Genomic DNA, 20,190 nt, shown 5'->3' with positions numbered 1-20,190 from the left:
CCCCCTCCCGCCCCCAAACTCCCTCCAAGAGCCTGCACCTCTTGCACCAGCACCCAAACTCCATCCCCGAGTCTGCGCCTCAGACCCTCTCCCCTGCCCAAACTCCCTCCCAGAGCTTGCACCCCAATCCCCTACCCCAGACCACCTCCCGCACCCAAACTCCCTCCCAGAGCCTTAGGCAGGTGGGGAGGCGGAGTTTGGGGTGCAGAGTTTGAGAGGCGGGTTCTGGGAGGCATGAGTGACATTATTGGCCCGCTGGGAGAATTGAGGACTGGCACTGGCCCTAAGGTAAATTGGGTTTGAGACCCCTGGTCTAGAGGGTGAAATTGTTAACCTGAGTCTTGATGGGTGGAGCATTGTCCACAATCATCCTGTTGTATGTGCTTGTGTGACAACAGAAGAAGGGAGTGTCTTCCTTACAGAAACAATTGATGCATCAGGAAATGCACACACAGCAGAATGCTTACAAGTAGTAGAAGTAAAAGCTATAACAAACTGTGGGGGGGGGATTCAAATGCCTTGTACGCAGCTTGGTCACAGGCAATGCTGCAAATGTATCCAAGATGAGAAGAAATTTAGAAGACAGAGTGAAGAGAGTCCCAAGCTAATAACATACAGTTGCAGTGCTCATTTTATGGACCTCCTAGCTAAAGACTTCAGTGTTCCAAAAATAAAGGCTAATGTTGAAATTGCAAAATTCTTCCGTAACAACCACTTTGCAGCAGCTGTTCTGAAAAAAAGTGGAAGGAGCCAAGCTAACTCTCCCACAAGACGTGCGATGGAACTCAGTAGTGGACTGTTTTGAGCACTATATCAGGAACTGGCCTAATCTGATGACAGTTTGTGAACAAAATCGTGAAAAAATAGATGGCCCTGTCACAGCCAAAGTTCTCAACATTGGGCTTAAGAGAAATGTTGAACACATGCTGAGTACCCTGAAGCCTATTTCTGGAGCCTTGAACAAAATGCAGGGAAATAGCAGCTTTATTGCTGACACTGTTGTAATTTGGAAGGAACCGAGTGAGATCTTAAAAAGAGAAAAATGCAATGACAGAGTTAAATTACAAGCATTAAAAAAACGAATGGAACAAGCACTATCTCCAGCTCATTTTCTTGCAGATATTCTCAATACTCGGTACCAGGGTCAAACCTTAACTGCTGAAGAAGACGAGTTGGCTCTGACATGGACATCATCATCCCTCCATAATGCCAACTATAATAAACCTCAGAGCTGAGGGTGAACCATTCAAGAAATCTGTTTGCTGCTGATGTTTTAAAGAAAGTCACACCAGTGAACTGGTGGAAGTCATTAAGCACTTGGATACAGAGACTGTTGAAGTGATAATCTCACTTTTAACAGCAGTCACTTCTTCTGCCAGTATAGAAAGAATATTGTCTTCCTCTGGACTAATTCATTCCTAATTGAGAAATTGTTCATAATCTGGAAAAGAAAAACAAGCTTGCCTGCTTTTCCAGGTCCCAAACGAACAGGAGAACGAAGGTGAAGACGACTGAGTTAGCTGCAGAAGCCAACATTTTAAGTTTCTCATGTTGACCTTGCTGACATAGTCTATTTAATTTTTGTTTTTTGTTTTTTAAATATTTCATTTAACTATTTTAGTTAAAAACAATTTTAACAAAAACAAACCTGATGTTTTAAAAACTTGAATGTTTAACTAAATTCAAAAATTCATATGCTTGTTTTGTTAAAATATTGTGTGCTGTTGAAGAAAAAAAATCTAGTTATTTTAGTTAAATAAAACAATTTAAATGTCTGTCTGGTGAGGTTCTCCTCCTAATACAGCATGGCAAGAAAATCCTCCAAATATTAGTGATTAACCTGTTGATTGGAGATAGTTCACCTTCCAATGACTTCATAAATATCTGCTTCAATTAGCTTTGGTAAATGAAATAACCAAACAATCATTCATTTTCTGATACAGCTGTAAAACTAATCTGAAAAGTTTTCAGAATAAATCACTTTAAAAACGTAACGTGTGTACCTTCTAAAAATGAAACCTACATCCATCTCTGAGTTGTGAAGAATATGTATTAAGGTTATAACAACCAACAAGAATGCACTTTTATGTAGAAATCCATAATTAAATCGAGTCTGCCTGACTAGTGATTTAAATCAATTTAATTTAAATCAAATCCACTCTGGTAAGATCCATATGTATTAGAGAACAAACACTATTATTTAGTGCTGCCTGGCAAAAAGCCTGAGAGAGACTGGCAAAAGCATTTAGGCAAAGACATTGGTGTTTCAAATAACCACAGCTGAATTTTCTGGCTCTATTTGTTCTTCACAAGTTAATCCCTAAAAGGAGGGAACTTTTTAAGGAGTAGCATGTTGATCATGATTTACAAGCAACTGCTTACCTCAACTATCTGTGTTGCCAAGTTTTTCTTAGGAGGAAATATACTCGAATACCTAAAAATTAGGGCTGTCGATTAATGGCACTTAACTCACGCAATTAACTCAAAAAATAATTGTGATTTAATCACAGTTTTAATCACACTGTTAAACAATAGAATACCAATCGAAATGTATTAAATATTTTGGATGTTTTTCAACATTTTCAAATATTTTATTTCAGTTTACAACACAGAAGGCAAAGTGTATAGTGTTCACTTTATATTATTATTACAAATATTTGCACTGTAAAAATGATAAAAGAAATAGTAATTTTCAATTAACCTCATACAAGTACTATAGTGCAATCTCTATAGTGAAAGTGCAACTTACAAATGTAGATTTTTTTTGGTTATATAACTGCACTAAAAAACAAAACAATGTAATAAATCTTTAGAGCCTACAAGTCCACTCAGTCCTACTTCTTGTTCAGCCAATCACCAAGACAAACAAATTTGTTTACTTTTACGGGACATAATGCTTCCTGCTTTTTATTTACAATGTCACCTGAAAATGAGAACAGGTGTTCTCATGGCACTGTTCAAGATATTTATGTGCCAGATATGCTAACCATTCATATGCACCTTCATGCTTTCGCCACCATTCCAGAGGACGTGTTTCCATGCCAATGATGCTTGTTAAAAAAATAATGCATTAAATTTGTGACTGAACTCCTTGAGGGAGAATTGTATGTCTCCTGCTCTGTTTTACCTGCATTCTGCCATATATTTCATATTATAGTAGTCTTGGATGATGACCCAGCACACATTCATTTTAAGAACACTTTCACTGCAGATTTCACAAAATGCAAAGAAGGTACCTATGTGAGATTTCTAAAGATAGCTAAAGCACTTGACCCAAGGTTTAAGAATCTGAAGTACCTTCCAAAATCTGAGAGGAACAAGGTATGGAGCATGTTTTCAGAAGTCTTAAAAGAGCAACACTCTGATGCGGAAACTACAGAACCCAAACCACCAAAAAAGAAAATCAACCTTTTGTTGGTGGCATCGGACTCAGATGATGAAAATGAACGTGCATCAGTCCGCACTGCTTTGGATTGTTATTGAGCAGAACTGTTCATTAGCATGGAAGCATGTATTCTGGAATGGTGGGCGAAGTATGAAGGGACATATGAATCTTTACCACCTCTGGCACATAAATACCTTACGACACTGGCTATAACAGTGCCATGAGAACACCTATTCTCACTTTCAGGTGACATTGTAAACAAGAAACAGTTTAGGTTGGACATTAGGAAAAACTTCCTAGCTGTCAGAGTTGTTAAGCACTGGAATAAATTGCCTAGGGAGGTTTGTGGAATCTCCATCATTGGGGATTTTTAAGAGCAGGTTGGACAAACACCTGTCAGGGATGGTCTACTGGTCCTGCCTTGAGTGTAGGGGACTGAACTAGATGACCTCTCGAGGTCCCTTGCAGTTCGATGATTCTATGATTATCTCCTGAAAATGTAAACAGACTTGTTTGTCTGAGCAATTGGCTGAAGAAATAGGACTGAATGGACTTGTAGGCTCTAAAGTTTTACATTGTTTTGTTTTTGAGTGCAGTTATTTTTTTGTACATAATTCTACATTTGTAAGTTTAACTTTCATGATCGAGATTGCACTACAGTACTTGTATTAGATGAATTTAAAAATACTTTTTTTTACAGTGCAAATATTTGTAATAAAAAATAAATATAAAGTGAGCACTGTACACTTTGTAATCTGTGTTGTAATTGAAATCAATATATTTGAAAATGTAGAAAACATCCAAAAATATTTAAATAAATGGTATTCTATTCTTAACAGAGCAATTAATCACATGATTGATTTTTTTAATCGCTTGACAGCCCTAATAAAAATGTTTAAATCCTTCAAATGCTTCATCTGTTGTATTGCTAAACTGCAAAATTACTTTCAGTTTAGTAACCTAGTAAATATTTCTGTCCATGTAAGAAGTTCTTCTGCTATTTGGAATCCAGGGTCAATGTCTAGTTTGGTAAATAAAAATAAAATGTAGTTGATTTAATTTTCCTGTCAACTCGGGTCCGTTAATTTAATTGAAACAAGCAATGTTTCCAGCTTCCAGAGGAAGCATCCAGGCTGGGCAGCTCTTCCAGTGCCCCAGACTGTGTAGTACAACTTCCTCTAGGTCAGAGGTTCCAAAGTAGTGTCCACAGAACTTCAAGGGAAGGGGCCTGCATTGAATTGAAAAACCTGCGAGCTATGCTGAAAGGCTGAGCAGCACTTTTAAAAATTACCCTTAATGAGAGTGCATGAGCAACTAAGGAAGGTTGCAGCATTTGCTAAAATTCTAATAAAGTTGCCATGTGCTTGGATCCTCACAGGGGGCAATGCATATCCTCCCAGAGGAAGCTCAGGGGTGGTTTTGGCCTCAGAAGCTAGAGTACTACATTGCTGGAGGCCACTAGCGCCCTTGATCGACAGAGCTCCCTAGCCAGAAGGGCAAGTGTGCAAATTGTACCATCCCTTGGAATCAGGCAGCCTGTCCAGTCAGGCATGGATAGGAAGTGGGCCCATGGCCCTGATTCCTCCTTACCCCTCTCACCACTTTTGGGCTGATTTGCAACTTTGGGGATGCAGGGAGAGAGCAATCCCTGCATTCCCTGAATGCAGCGATCATGATGGGCCCTGGCCCTTGCATAGGATGTTCCGTGTGCCTTCCACAATCTGTGTATTCACATTAGGGCTAAGGACAATCTGGTCCTAGAATCGTCCTTGGAAAAAGTAAACTGCATGAAATAGCAGAGCATACACACACGACTCAGTGTGACCGAAGCAACACACCTGCCTTCATACATAGTATGGTATTTTATAATGCTTTTCTATAATGAATAAAGACATTGTAGGAGGTGTGTTACAGCAGTTTTCAATGTGCATGTCTTGTCAGTGGAATAACTGACTATTCCATTGGAAAGAAGACAGATTAAGGGGCACTTCAGATTTCTTGGTGGTTTGGAATTTGGTATATAAGCACCTTTAAGCCTTTAGGGGTGGTGTGCAGCATCCAGCATGATCGAAATGTGGAAATCTACATAGAACATTGCACCCAGAGTGCTCATTGGAGCACCCAGAGTGCTCATTGGAACACTCAGGGTATGTCTTCACTACCCGCCCATCCAGCGGGTAGTGATCGATCTATCGGGGATCGATTTATCACGTCTCGTCTAGACGCGATAAATCGATCCCTGAATCGACACCTGTACTCCACCTTGGCAGAAGGAGTAAGCGGAGTCTACAGGGGAGCCACTGCGGTCGACTCACCGCTATGAGGACGGCCAGGTAAGTCGAACTAAGGTACTTCAACTTCAGCTAGGCGAATAATGTAGCTGAAGTTGCGTATCTTAGTTCGAACACCCCCCACCTACTGTAGCCCAGGCCTCAGAGTGGTATTCTTTCAACAAAGAAATTTCTCCTTTTAGTTATTTCTCATTCAATGCCAGTAAATATACATGTTTTCCCAAATAAGAATTCAGTGATAATTGCTAGTAGAATTCCAATGTATATTTGGTCATTGTAACATCTGAACAGTTCCTTACATATTTCTCAGTACTGTGATAAATGTTTTTAGAATATTGTGTTTTAGGGATATTTATATGTAGTACAAAGTTGTTTCTGGCTCTAAATTTGCATCAAAGTAAATAATGCCACAAATGTCACCAGTCTCCTAAAACAAATGAATGGGAGGGATTTTTAATGTAATAAGTAGGGCTGTCAAGCAATTAAAAAAATTATTCACAATTAATTGCACTGTTGAACAATAATAGAATACCATTTAAATATTTTTGGACGTTTTCTACATTTTCAAATATATCGATTTCAATTACAACACAGAATACAAAGCTCACTTTATATTAATTTTTGATTACAAGTATTTGTACTGTAAAAAAGCCCAAAAGAAATAGTATTTTTCAGTTCACAAGTACTGTAGTGCAATCTCTTTATCATGAAAGTTGAACTTACAAATGTAGAATTATGTAAAAAAATAACTGCATTCAAAAATAAAACAATGAAAATTTTAGAACCTGCAAGTCCACTCAGTCCTACTTCTTGTTCAGCCAGTTACTCAGACAAACAAGTTTGTTTACATTTGCAGGAGATAATGCTGCCTGCTTCTTGTTTACAATGTCACCTGAAAATGAGAACACGCGTTATCGTGGCACTGTTGTAGCTGGTGTTGCAAGATATTTACGTGCCAGATGCACTAACGATTCATATGTCCCTTCATTCTTCAAACACCATTCCAGGGGACATGCGTCCATGCTGATGATGGGTTCTGCTCGATAACAATCCAAAGCAGTGCGGACCAACACGTGTTTGTTTTCATTATCTGAGTCAGATGCCACCAGCAGAAGGCTGCTTTTCTTTTTTGATGGTTCAAGTTCTGTAGCTTCCGCATCGGTGTGTTGCTCTTTTAAGACACCTGAAAGCATGCTCCATACCTTGTTCCTCTCAGGTTTTGGAAAGCACTTCAGATTCTTAAACCTTGGGTCGAATGCTGTAGCTATCTTTAGTAATTTCACATGAGTACCTTCTTTGTGTTTTGTGAAATCTGCAGTGAAAGTGTTCTTAAAATGAACAACATGTGCTGGGTCATCATCCGAGACTGCTATAATATGAAATATATGGCAGAATGCAGGTAAAACACAGTAGGAGACATGCAGTTCAGTCACAAATATAATTAATGCATTGTTTTTTTAACGAGCATCATCAGCATGGAAGCATGTCCTCTGGAATGGTGGCCAAAGCATGAAGGGACATACGAATGTTTAGCATATCTGGCAGGTAAATACCTTGCCATGCCAGATACAAACATGCCATGCAAATGCCTGTTCTCACTTTCTGGTGACATTGTAAATAAGAAGAGGGAAGCATTCTCTCATGTAAACAAGCGATTGGCTGAACAAGAAGTAGGACTGAGTGGACTTGTAGGCTCTGAAGTTTTACATTGCTTTTGAGTGCAGTTATGTAACAAAAAAGATCTACATTAACAACAAAGAGATTTTACTACAGTACTTGAATGAGGTAAACTGAAAAATACTATTTCATTTATCATTTTTACAGTGCAAATCTTTGTAATCAAAAATAATATACACTGATTTCAATTATAACACAATACAGTATATATGAAAATGTAGAAAAACATCCAACATATTTAATAAATTTCAATTGATATTCTATTGTTTAACAATGTGATTAAAACTGCGATTAATCCTGATTAATTTCTTTAATCACGATTAATTTTTTTTGTTAATTGCGTGAGTTTACTGTGATTACTTGACAGCCCTAGTAATAAGGCTGAATCTTGTGTGGAGCAGATTATTTCAAAGGATCCATCCCTTAGCTTTCTGATTTTAATTATACATAACTTTCACAGAGGTGGTAGACTGTTGTTAATACTTTAAGCTTAGGCTCTTTAATCCTCTCCAGAACTGAGAGCTCAGACGCCGTTTCTCTTGTCACACTTTCAGTTTCTTAAAAAGAGAAGTACAAACTAATTTTTTGTTTGTTTGCAGACAAATGTAAACCAGATGAGTTTTGTGAACGCAGCAGATACCAATCACCACCAGCATATGTGGATGCTGCTTTCATTTTGGATAGCTCACAGAAAATGAGTGGTGCCGAATTTGAGAACGTGAAAAACTTCTTGAGCAGAGTACTTGATAACTTTAACATTTCCTCTCAGCCAGAGACTTCTTCCACAGGTGATAGGGTGGCTGTGGTGAGCCATGCTCCACCAGGATTCAAACCCCGCCCAGGGAGGAGCCCTGTAAAGAAAGAGTTTGACTTTGTTGCCTACAGCAGTAGACCATTAATGAAAAGACATATCCAACAATCTGTTCAACAGCTGAATGGAGCAGCTGCTCTTGGCCATGCCATACAGTGGACAATTGATAATGTTTTCTTAACTGCACCCCGCGCCAGACAACACAAGGCTATCATTGTTATATCTGCTGGAGAAACAAGTCAGTGGGACAAAGAAATATTAAAGAAGGCATCTCTGAGAGCCAAGTGCCAAGGATATGCTCTGTTTGTAATTTCATTAGGACATGTATATAATGACAAAGAATTGGAAGAGCTGGCTAGTATTCCCCTGGAACATCATTTGGTTCAGCTGGGCAGAGTTCACAAGCCTGAACTTGAATATGTAGTGAGGTTTATGAAACCGTTTGTGCATCTCCTCAGGCGTAAGTTATTATGTTAATGCTGTTTCATTGTTCTTCAGTGAATGTCCAGCAACTCATGAAAGAGGTTAGGTTGATAACCTTGGACATTAGTCTTCCATAGATTTACAAATGTGTTTAGCATGGAGACTTCAATGCAAGTTTCCCATTCCAAAGTCCCTCAGTTCTGTCCTCAGTGGATCAACTTAAATACTTAAGGGGTGAAAGAGTGGTTCAATTCCATGCTTGTTCATTCCTAGGGCTGTCTAATAAGACTATCAACACTGGTGATCTCAATAGGTTTTATGATGGGGAAATCTCTCTACTAGGAATTGAACTAAGGCCACCAACCTTATTTCACATAGACCACCTAATAACTATCAGATGGCAGTGACTTTAGGTCACTTCTAGCTTCTGCCACAGTTTGGACCAGTGACCTAGGCTGAGGGCTTGATATCCTATTATCAGTTCCCTGGGCCTTCCATTTATTCAATAAACAGGAAAAAAACGCTGACCTAGTAGTAGATCAACACAGTGATACGTCAGAAGGGTTGTTGTGTTCTTGGATCACTTGACTAAACATCAGAAGAACCTGCAGATGGGGGATGTATTTAGTACAATCTATGCTGCTTACACATCACAGCAGCCCTTGTAGACTCATTGATGGAATGATACTGGAGGAGACTTCAAAGCATAATTGGACAATCATCCTGAAGTCCTTACCTTAACATAGACAAATTTTGAATTATTTTTAGATCCCTAGGCAAAAGTAAGCCTTTGAGAAGGACTGAATTGCAAGGGTGAGAGAACAAATATACTATAAACTAATCATAGCTTGTAATAGCATTATGGTGTGAATGTGTCTAAACAATGGTGCCTATGCATAAAGAAACAGAAGGTATTTAAACTGAGTTTGCCAATAGGCCTGTTCTCATTCTCTTATTGAACCAGTGAACTATAAGAAATGTGGTAATTAATGTATCAACATTACTTTTAAAGGTTAAGCATACTAGAGAGCTGCCCACTTGTTACTTCTGTAGGCCAAGCACATTACCCACACCAGGAGCTTCTTGCATTCCTCCACCCTTCACACAGGAGCCCTGTGTACCACCATCCTATTTCAGAAACTCCCTGCAATCCCCCTCCTTCATACCAGGAGCTCTCATCTCAGGGGCTGCATGTGCCCCCATGCCACTGTTCTGATTCTCTCTCTCTCTCTCTGTCTCTCTCGTCAGTATTTTAAAACTGAATTGGGAGGATGGGCAGAGCTGAGATGGGGGTGGGTGTTATGATAGAAAGCGTTAATGGCAGCCATCAAGTAGTTCTTTGATTTGTAGACAATTATAGAGGTGCTTGAAGCTTCTAGGTCTACAATCAGATGCCAGGGGCTATGTGTCATTCCCCCCCCTTCCAATTTTCACCAAAATCAATAGAACTCTTCCCACTGATGCCTAGATAAATCCATGGAGGATAGGTCCATCAATGGCTATTAGCCAGGATGGACAGGGATGGTGTCTCTAGGCTCTGCTTGCCAGAGGCTGGGAGTGGGTGGCGGGGAATGGATCACTTGGTGGTTGTCTGCTCTGTTCATTCCCTCTGGGGCACCTGGCATTGGCCTCTGTCAGAAGACAGGATACTGGGCTAGATGGACCTTTTGTCTGACCTGTCATACTGAACAGTATGGCTGTTCTTATGTCTTGACCATTCCCTGAGATTTTGGAATCGCTTGGCTGTGACATCCAAAAGTTATTGTGTTACATCAAACAGAAATACCATCAAGCTGAGAATAAGCCCTTGCAAGCTCTGACAGTAATTTGTCTTACTGCTTTCAGTCTTTAGTACAACCCTGCTGGGTGAATGAAGATACGTGGGGGCAGAAGAGGAAAAATTGAGTGAAAACTCTTTCAAATTGCATTGAGTTGGTACGTTTTGTTACTATGTCTTGTTTTCTTGACAGGTGCAATCAACAAATATCCACCAGTACAGCTCAGGAGAAGTTGTACCAGAGCTGGCTCTCAGAAACCAGAATACGCACGAAGGGGCCAAGAACATGTGTGAGTCCAGACACTTATTTTATGATGACTTGTTATATATGGGCAAATTGATGAGAGCACCTAGTTCTCCTGGGTAGGGATTCCTACCAAAGGCCCTGAACCTGCAAACGCTCACAGATGTGCTTCACTTTATGCATGTGAGTAGTTATGCTGGGCAGTAATTTCATGTTCTGCCATCAAAATTATCAGTCATTTTAAAAAAAAAATTAAAAACTACAGAATTGTAACAAAGATTTTAAAACTTATTAAAATGAGATACAAAATTCTCCTCCTGCCTGATTGCTGTTTGTCCTGCAGAGCTCATTTGTGCAAAGCACCACCTGCCCCAACACCAATGGTTGGTTGATTTGGGGGTACATATGGTTTCAGCTCTTAGGGCTTGTCCACCTGAACATTTAGTTTGCAGCAGGCTGTGGTGTAAATCTGACCTTCACTAGCCTGCTGCGGCACACTAACAGTTCCTTAGGTGCTTTCAGCTACTCTCTAAGTGCACTAGTGCACAGCAGCAGGGTCTACACAGATACCTACTGCAGGGCAGGGTAGATTCATACCCCAGCTTGCTACAAATCGTGAAGACGAGCCCTTATTGAAATCTGAATACCTCTGTTCCTGAGAGGTTGAGTTAAGACTTGAACATAAGGAAAAGGGCAGACATTGAAATAGAGCAAGTTAGCAAATACCAGCTATTTTTGAGTCCTCCTGCCAGGACAAAATGTTTCCTGTTCTTTTATTCCCAGTGCTATCATAGATGACAGTTGGTCGGGAGCTGATGCCATAGCTGATGCTGAATACGCTGTTTCTGGGCATGCAACACTAATGTTCCAGGATGACATAAGTGATGGTTCTCTAAACACCAACGGTTTTGCCAGCACTACACGTCAGTCCATGGTAACTACAGACGTAATGGAGAATGCTGCCAAAACTAACGGAAGGAAAGATAACGTGAGTTATGTCTGAGGTAAGGAAAGGAAGGGGGATGTCTGCATAAACCTCACTGAGCAGGGTGGACATTTTAACCTTTGGAACCCTATGGATGACTTCACACCCTCCTTAGACAATTCAGCTGAGGGAAAGGAGCCAAATATACCAGCTCTTCTCTGTCGCCTCCTCCTCTTCCTGCCATCAAACTAACCTCTTTTCTGCCCTCTGTAGACTCACTGAGTCCGCACCAGCATGACAGGAAGAGGACCCCTACACAAGTCAGAATTTCCTGTTGCCACTCGCTTTCTCCGTCAGGTAGCCTCAAAGCACAGAGCTGTTTCATGGCTTCAGGCCCATTCTAAGCTAACTTCAGCTACACGTGATCCTCTTAGTTGCCCTCCTGTGGCTCTTTCCCAACATGAGCCTCTTATGTGGCTCACCCACGGCCTCCAATTACCCCAAGCCCCAATATTCTCACTGAAACAAGCACCCTCCGTAAAATCTTAAGACCTGGTCCACCTGAACTGTTTTGATTAATATTAATCACGATCGTGTTCAAATAATACAAAGCAAGAATTCCTAGGCTCCTGTATTATAAACCCAACGAGGATTTTGGTTGGATCTGCAGCCACTACAGAGTTTATCGGTCATCAGCACATTCTGTTCTCAGAATGCTGTGAAGAGAGCTGCATATAAAGGCTCATGGATAAATATTATGGCAGTTAGAAGAAGTGGAAATAAAAATATTCTTGTAAAATATCTAGCAAATTGAAAAGCAAATGGCTAGCATTCACTACTGCTTTCAAGCTCCCTTAACTACAGTGCTTAGCACTTACACAGCACATTTCATCTGCGGGTCTAAAATGCTCTACAGGAGCAAAGACTGATCTCCTATTGATGGATGGGGAAACAGAAGCCCACAGAGGTTAAGGCTCACATTTTCTAAGTTGGCTGCCTGAAGTTAAGCACCTAAATAAGTGACCTAATTTTCAGAGGTACTGCACATCCACCGCTCTGAGTGATGTGTTTCTGAAATATTTTTGTTTCCTTTATGGCCCTTGCATATCCTTTGAAAATAGCTGTAGAGATTTCCCTGGAGTGCAGTGTCAGGTACTGTTGTGATGGGGATTGAATGGATGCACACTTGCAACTGCATCTCTACTATGCAGCACACGTGCATCAGCTTTCTCTGATCTTATTAGTTTTAGATGCTCTTTTGCTGTGTAGCGCTTGTTCACATCCTCAGACATCTCCCCTATCCCCATGATGGATCTAGTCCATTGGTTTTGTTCTCAGAGGTGGAAAGCCTACCCATAATTCCACGCTTCTGGCAACTGCAGAAGCAGTATATGTCGTTTGGGGGGGACTGGGCTCAGTCTGAGGGAGAAGTGAGGGCACTAATAGAGCCACTGCATCTGGCCATCTTGCTGCTCCTCCTGGCTGAGGAAAGACTGGCTCCATCAGCTGGCTCGAGATTTGTTCCCATCCTGGCCTTTTGGAGAGGCGCCACAGCACGTGCTCGGGCTGTGGCAAGAGGCCAAGATTTGGCCATCAGTCACTGGTTTGAAAAGATACACTCTACCTTTAATACAAGGCTTGTAGGGGGAAAAGAAAAGCAATGGTATTGAAAACAAGTCTTGTTTCAGTCCTCTGTATGGACAGTCTCATCCTAAAGAAAGGGCACTTTGGGTTTTTGTTTTATAGATGGCTGGAACCAAAGCGTTTTAAACAATGAAATGGTTAAATATGGCACTGGGCTGAAGAAACTAACTGCTGCACGGTTCTGACCTGTAAAAATTCCCATTTCTGCCTCCTACAATGGTTTATTGGTGGAAATCATGGAAGAAATGTGGACATGATCTGTCAGATACAGAATCCATTTATTCCTTGAAAAATGGACAAGAGTATATGTTAAACTTGAATATATCTATCCCTATGCACGTAGGATCTGCTCCAGTATAGTACTGATTGTGCTCAACTCCCCATCACTTGAGTGGAAGGTGAGGGCACTTGGAAATTAACAGGGTCAGGCCCTTGAGGAACTGTCTAGTCTCCAGGTCAGTTGTGCTTTGTTGGAGTTGGCTGGCAAGAATTGAGGCATGAATGTGTGTGACACTCTCCTCTTTCAATGCACTGCAAATTCTTCTCAGTGAAACTTTATTTTCCATACTCCTTTTACAGGTGTAAGTTGCATTTTGTAAAGATAGGAAGAAGGCTTATTAGTCATTGCTGTGCTTTTCCAGGTAGAGTAACTGTGCAATTGGTGACTGAATTACTTCCTTTAGACCAAGGGGCACTCTAAAAGAACAGTGTCTCTTTAACATGGAGCATCTAGTCTGCTTTAAAACAAAAAAAACCAAGGTCATAAGCATAGGGCTTGTAAAAAATACTTCCCCATGTAAGTTTTTTCCATCAGAAAATGTCGATTCCATGGAATGTCTCTATTCCATCATAAGTTTTGATGGAAACCAAGCAGACTGGCTGCTGATGGTCCTTTTACAGGTGTTAAGTTGCTAAATGAAATTTAGTTTCATATGCCACAATATACCAAGTTTCAGACTGATGTGATGTCAAATAGTCACCAAAAACATTGCAACATCCAGGTTTGTTGTACATTTACAAAGCTTCATTTCAGTGTTAGTACACAGACATCTAAAAATAGACAGCATACATATACAGTAGCTCATTGCGTTTTAACTGGGACGTTAAGTACTTTAAGCAGGTAGTGAGCCCATCAAACTATCCTTCCCATATTACTGAAGCGTTGCTAGTTACTCTTGGAGTAAACTCTTGAACCTAGAATTATGTTGTGCCAATTGTGGAAGAGAAGAGATATTGGTTAAATATATTTTTTTCTGTGTATCTTATTCCAAAAAGGAAAATTTTAAAATCTAAACAAAACCACTCAAGTCCCTGGGGATATACACCACTGGCTTTAGTGGGATCAGGCTTTGAATATCTGTGCACTCCAAGGAACAAAAGTCCCATTTCTCAAACTCTTATGACCAGGCATAGGTGACCCTTCACAGTAATAAGCACGCCTGGTAGTCATTGTTCAAAGCTACAGATCCCAAATTCTTTGCAATTTAGACCAGTTTTTGGTCTAGAGATTAGTATAAAAAATATTTTACATTCTTCTGACTTAAGCCTACACCTGAGAATTACCTTTTTTAGGAAAAAGAGGTACTGCTGAGTGAGTGAGTGCGCAAACAACAGTACCTTGACATTAGGAACTGAAAAGAGATTTGCTGAAACTGTCACTGTTGTCTGGCAACACAAAATTCAGATCCTCATGTCCCTCCAACTAGCACTGTTGAAGTCAACAAGACTTCTCTCAAGAGAATGAAACAAATAATTTGGGGTTACAGTACAAAATACTATGCATTATTTCTAAGAGTCACATGCACATATTGCATACGGAGTTCAGATCTGGTTAGTGGTTTCACCCTTCTAGTTTTGAAGTTGCCATGCTTGCCTCGGGTTTTTTTTTTTTCTTTTTCAAAAAATGTATCTGTTACCTCTAATTGGTGAAAGACATTTAAAAACTGTATGGGGACAGTTTGTAAAATGTACCTTCTGTCACTATGGTGGCATTATACTGAGCTTTAATGCATGTTATGCAACATGTCATGGTACCAATTAAACTATCTACCTGAAACTTCAGATGGTGTCTTGTTTCATGTGATCATAATAGCTAAAAATAATACTCAGTGCTATTCCCATCAAGCCTTCCGTGTTAAGAATAAGACACGATGCAGTGATCATGATGGGAGATTCTTGTTCCTTTACAAGGCATTACTTACATACAAGAGACTAAATTGCCTGCTCATGATGTACCTAAAAACTTCCTGCTGCCTGGATATAACAATCGTATCTGTTTTGTGCAAGAAAAAGTGTATAATGGAATAAGAAAACATTATGCATCACTCATTCTGTGGCTTATACGTTCATTTACAGCGGGGGGGGAGAGTAGCAAGAAGTGCTTAAATATTTTTTTCCCTGCACAATACCATTGGGCTTTCAATCCTCTTATGTAACATGCTCAAATAAATGACATTTGCCTGCAAGCAGAAGCCTGGCAGGTTTCAAGGTTCAGCACACCATAGACGTAAAGGGACAATAGATATTGCAGACAAACTACTGTACAAGTAAGCTCAAATGGAGTTTATTCTCTATTAACTGTATATTCATCAGAGTATACATGGACATTAGTGCAACAAATTCTTTCACTCTTCTTCCAGATCCAACGTAAAAAAAGTCAGACTTCATAAATACTGTTTATGTAGGAGTCAGCAGCTTTCATTATGTTTATAATCTGCAACATGAGATTTCATAAGCTATTTTCTCATAGGTTCCTGAAGAATAGTATGGTTACCACAAGGCTAAACATTAATTTCTTCATAAACAGCTTCTGCTTGTTACTTTCAGAAAGTGCTACAGAAACCAAGCAGCTGTAATATGATAACTCCAAGGGCCTTTAAACAAGCTTTAATAACCATAGTGATTGATGTATGGTCACCTTCGTATTCTTCAAAATCAGTATAGTACTATTCTTTGTTACAAATATTTACATACTATATACTAGTGCAACTTTTACTTCCATACTTTAACAATTCCATCTCTTGATGCAGTTACTATAAACCCTTGAGTAGTCTGGAAAGTAGCAATATCTGTGATGATATCATGGTGTCCAACTGGTAGAGACTCTGGTCCGCGACGAGGGGTCTCATCTGTGGGGCCCATCTTCTGCTTGTTTTGAATTTCCTGTTTGAGAGGGGAAGTATTAAAATAAAACAAGTATGCAAAATTACATACATTTAAAAGATGATGTTTCATACTCTGGCAAAGTAGAAAGACCATTAAAAAAAATCAACATAAGTTGTCTTTTGCCAGAAGTTCTCCTCCTATTACTGAAGAGGGTGGGGGTAAGAGCCCTCTTCATTCACCATCTAGCTTCTTGATTCTGCACTGAAGTCATAATTCTGTACTAGTGATTAGGGAAACATTTGGTGTGCCAAACTCATTACAACTTCAGTAAAGGAAAAGCTAAAAAGAGAAAATGTATGCTTAGTTGTCCTCATGGAAAAATCCTAGTTCATCTAGAATGTTTTAACGAACAGTTCTGTAGCAGGGATATCATTTATGTTCAACTTTATAGAAAGGATATATTCAAATTCTACAGATTTTTATAGTAATCTCTAGAGAATTCAACCAGTTTTGTCCTAATTGTATAGGACTTTTCCATAAGGGAAAATTATCTCAAAATTGGCATACAGGGATGAAATTCTATTTTAAAAAAAAAAAAAAAAAAAAAAAAACCCTTGGCAACTGATTTTACATATTAAGGAAATATGTAAAAATGCCTCCTTAGAAGAAGTTTCTAAAATAGCATTTATTCAGTTAAATAATCAGTACAAAACATTACAATGCCATATTTAAATCAGTAAAGCTGCAAGTACCAAAGGTCACTTTGAGGGACACAATCGCAGCAGAATTCTGAAATGAAAACATTCTTTTACTTTTCTGATATGGTTTAAGTTGTGCTCCATTTATTTGTTCCTTATGGCATAATTAAAGTGTACTTACAGCATTGCATAAATAACTAATACAGGACTCAACTTCTAACTGCTGGACAAATTCCGCACTAACTGGGTGACAGTCGGCAGTGGAAATGCCTCAGTGACGGGCAAGCCAAAATATTAAATTGTTAAATCACTGAGTTTCAGGATCACAAAAAGAAAAGGAGTACTTGTGGCACCTCAGAGACTAACCAATTTATTTGAGCATAAGCTTTCGTGAGCTACAGCTCACTTCATCCGATGCATACTGTGGAAACTGCAGAAGACATTATATACACAGAGACCATGAAACAATACCTCCTCCCACCCCACTCTCCTGCTGGTAATAGCCCATCCAAAGTGACCACTCTCTTTACAATGTGTATGATAATCAAGGTGGGCCATTTCCAGCACAAATCCAGGTTCTCTCACCCCCCCCCCCCAAAAAAAAAAACAACACACACACACAAACTCACTCTCCTGCTGGTAATAGCTTATCCAAAGTGACCACTCTCCCTACAATGTGCATGATAATCATCCCAAGGTATCAGGCTTCCCCCACTGAATACTATCTGGTGGTATTGTTTGTCAAAAGCAAGTTCTGCCTCTAAAATGTAACTCACTGACTGAAATCCTCGATCCAGAGAAGAGGGAAGGCACAGGTGCTAGCAATGAGAGCATCCCTACCATCATACTGGTGTAACTTGAACTCTGGCCTGGACAGGCCATAAAAACAAAAACCGAACAGGATACCTGAACCACCTCTGTGCCTTCAATTATCTTCCTGTAGTAGGATACAGATGGGCAAGTAGCACTTCCTGCAACAATGTACGATCTCTCAGGATAAGCCATTTCCCAAAACCTAAGAGAGGAAAAAACAAACAAAACCAAAACACACACAACCCAAAAAACAAACAAACATACATGATAAATGCTTAATGCTGCTTAAACCTCACTACGATTGTGTAAGAGCCTTCTTGCCCTTAAGGTAAAATTCAGTTAGCCCACACTTTACAGAAACATTGAATGGAAGATTTCAGAGTAGCAGCCATGTTAGTCTGTATCCGTAAAAAGAGAAGGAGGACTTGTGGCACCTTTAGTCTCTAAGGTGACACAAGTCCTCCTTTTCTTTTTATTGAGGGGAAGAGTTATAGGTTATAAATATGGAAAATCAAAGCTAATATCACATTTACTCACAAGGCATCACTAACTGCTGCTTCCAGCATAGCATATCAAACACTTTACAAAAGGTGGGTATTATTTCAGTTTTGCAGATGGGAAAAGTGAGATGCGGGAAGTTAAAAACCCTGGCCTGATATAACAGGCAGCAGCAACGAGGAATAGAACAGAGAGCACAGCTCTCTTGACTGTGGAAAAAGCGAACATTCAATTTCACAAACTTCTAAGCTTGCACTGTGAGGGGGTGGGTTAGTAGTAATAGGTTCACTATTTGCAGATGGTTCACTAAAGATGTGATGGGTTTTAAAAAAATCTAAAGAGATTCCTCAGACTATTTTTACCTTATTTTCATGTCTGAACCTGCAGTCAGTAAGATGGGATTTCCATCTGCAGGACTACAGTATATTCCATGAACACTGTGAGGCGAAGGCTAATGGGGGAAAATGCAAACATGTTACTATCTCCAAAAACATTTTTGTACTAAATTACTAATTTATGTTGCCATGCTTCACAAAACAAGACCGGCATCGAATCATAGAATATCAGGGTTGGAAGGGACCTCAGGAGGTCATCTAGTCCAACCCCCTTGCTCAAAGCAGGACCAATCCCCAATTAAATCATCCCAGCCAGGGCTTTGTCAAGCCTGACCTTAAAAACTTGTAAGGAAGTGGATTCCACCACCTCCCTAGGTAATGCATTCCAGTGTTTCACCACCCTCCTAGTGAAAAAGTTTTTCCTAATATCCAACCTAAACTTCCCCCACTGCAACTTGAGACCATTACTCCTTGTTCTGTCATCTGGTACCACTGAGAACAGTCTAGATCCATCCTTTTTGGAACCCCCTTTCAGGTAGCTGAAAGCAGCTATCAAATCCCCCCTCATTCTTCTCTTCTGCAGACTAAACAATCCCAGTTCCCTCAGCCTCTCCTCATAAGTCATGTGTTCCAGCCCCCTAATCATTTTTGTTGCCCTCCGCTGGACGCTTTCCAACTTTTCCACATCCTTCTTGTAGTGTGGGGCCCAAAACTGGACACAGTACTCCAGATGAGACCTCACCAATGTCGAATAGAGGGGAACGATCACGTCCCTCGATCTGCTGGCAGTGCCCCTACTTATACACCCCAAAATGCCGTTAGCCTTCTTGGCAACAAGGGCACACTGCTGACTCATATCCAGCTTCTCATCCACTGTAACCCCTAGGTCCTTTTCTGCAGAACTGCTGCTTAGGCATCCTGTGCAGTAGTGACTCAATTACAGACAGGCAACTTATTTGTAAAAAGTTGGCTTTTGTTTCATGACAAACACGAAGTGTGGTGTTTTGGTGTCTTGGTAAATGGTCAAATCTTAAATATACAGAGGTAAACGTCATTTCTCTTTTTGTTCCTGTTCACAAAGCAACGCAAGAGAAACTAACTTTTCCTACACTTCAGATGAGAGATGACAAAAAATTCTCTGACATTTCCATAGAGATGTTCTCAGCTGAGTAAAATTAGAGTAATTATCTCTTACAGAATTGGGTAAAATGAGTAAGTTGAAAAGCACATTGATACACACAAAGTCTTGATGTCCTGGCAGTTCCAAGGTTATAGGAACCAGCATAACAGGTTGCCAGTTAACTGAATCACAAAAATCTCAGTTATGAAAAGCTATAATTACACAGGAGACACAAGGTGGATGAGGTAATATCTTTTATTGGACCACCTTGTCACTTGAATTATCCTGGGATCAACATGGCTACAACAACCCTGCAAACTATTTAAGATCCCAACAGTGAAGGGAACCTAGGACTTTTATTCAGGAGAGAGAGAGAGAGGTCATTTAACCAAGTACAGCATATACTGCAATCTGAATGTTTAACATTTATTAAAAAGGGGGGTT

The 20,190-nt window shown here is 40.0% G+C and overlaps 2 protein-coding genes across 3 annotated transcripts in view; one reads left to right on the top strand and one right to left on the bottom strand.

Annotated features, from left to right (window-relative positions):
- COL6A6 (collagen type VI alpha 6 chain) overlaps positions 1-15,293 on the top strand; it is a 104,075-nt gene extending 88,782 nt beyond the window's left edge. Inside the window, exons 35-38 of the mRNA XM_074945576.1 lie at positions 7,953-8,624; positions 10,558-10,654; positions 11,392-11,612; positions 13,280-15,293. Of these exons, the coding sequence (XP_074801677.1) occupies positions 7,953-8,624; positions 10,558-10,654; positions 11,392-11,611 (989 nt within the window). The 3' untranslated portion in view covers position 11,612; positions 13,280-15,293. The remainder of the gene's footprint in view (positions 1-7,952; positions 8,625-10,557; positions 10,655-11,391; positions 11,613-13,279) is intronic.
- The window catches only part of PIK3R4 (phosphoinositide-3-kinase regulatory subunit 4), a 39,121-nt gene continuing 33,921 nt past the window's right edge, over positions 14,991-20,190 (bottom strand). For both annotated transcript variants that reach the window (XM_074945577.1, XM_074945578.1), the window contains exons 18-20: positions 18,654-18,742; positions 17,887-17,995; positions 14,991-16,339 (exon numbers count right to left, since the gene is read on the bottom strand). In XM_074945577.1, coding sequence (XP_074801678.1) covers positions 16,169-16,339; positions 17,887-17,995; positions 18,654-18,742 — 369 coding nt within the window. In that variant the 3' untranslated portion in view covers positions 14,991-16,168. The remainder of the gene's footprint in view (positions 16,340-17,886; positions 17,996-18,653; positions 18,743-20,190) is intronic.

This window comes from Natator depressus, chromosome 2, assembly GCF_965152275.1.
Source record: "Natator depressus isolate rNatDep1 chromosome 2, rNatDep2.hap1, whole genome shotgun sequence".
Lineage (NCBI taxonomy): Eukaryota > Metazoa > Chordata > Testudines > Cheloniidae > Natator > Natator depressus.
The sequence above is the reverse complement of the archived record's forward strand: the minus strand, read 5'-3'. Positions and strand labels throughout refer to the sequence as shown.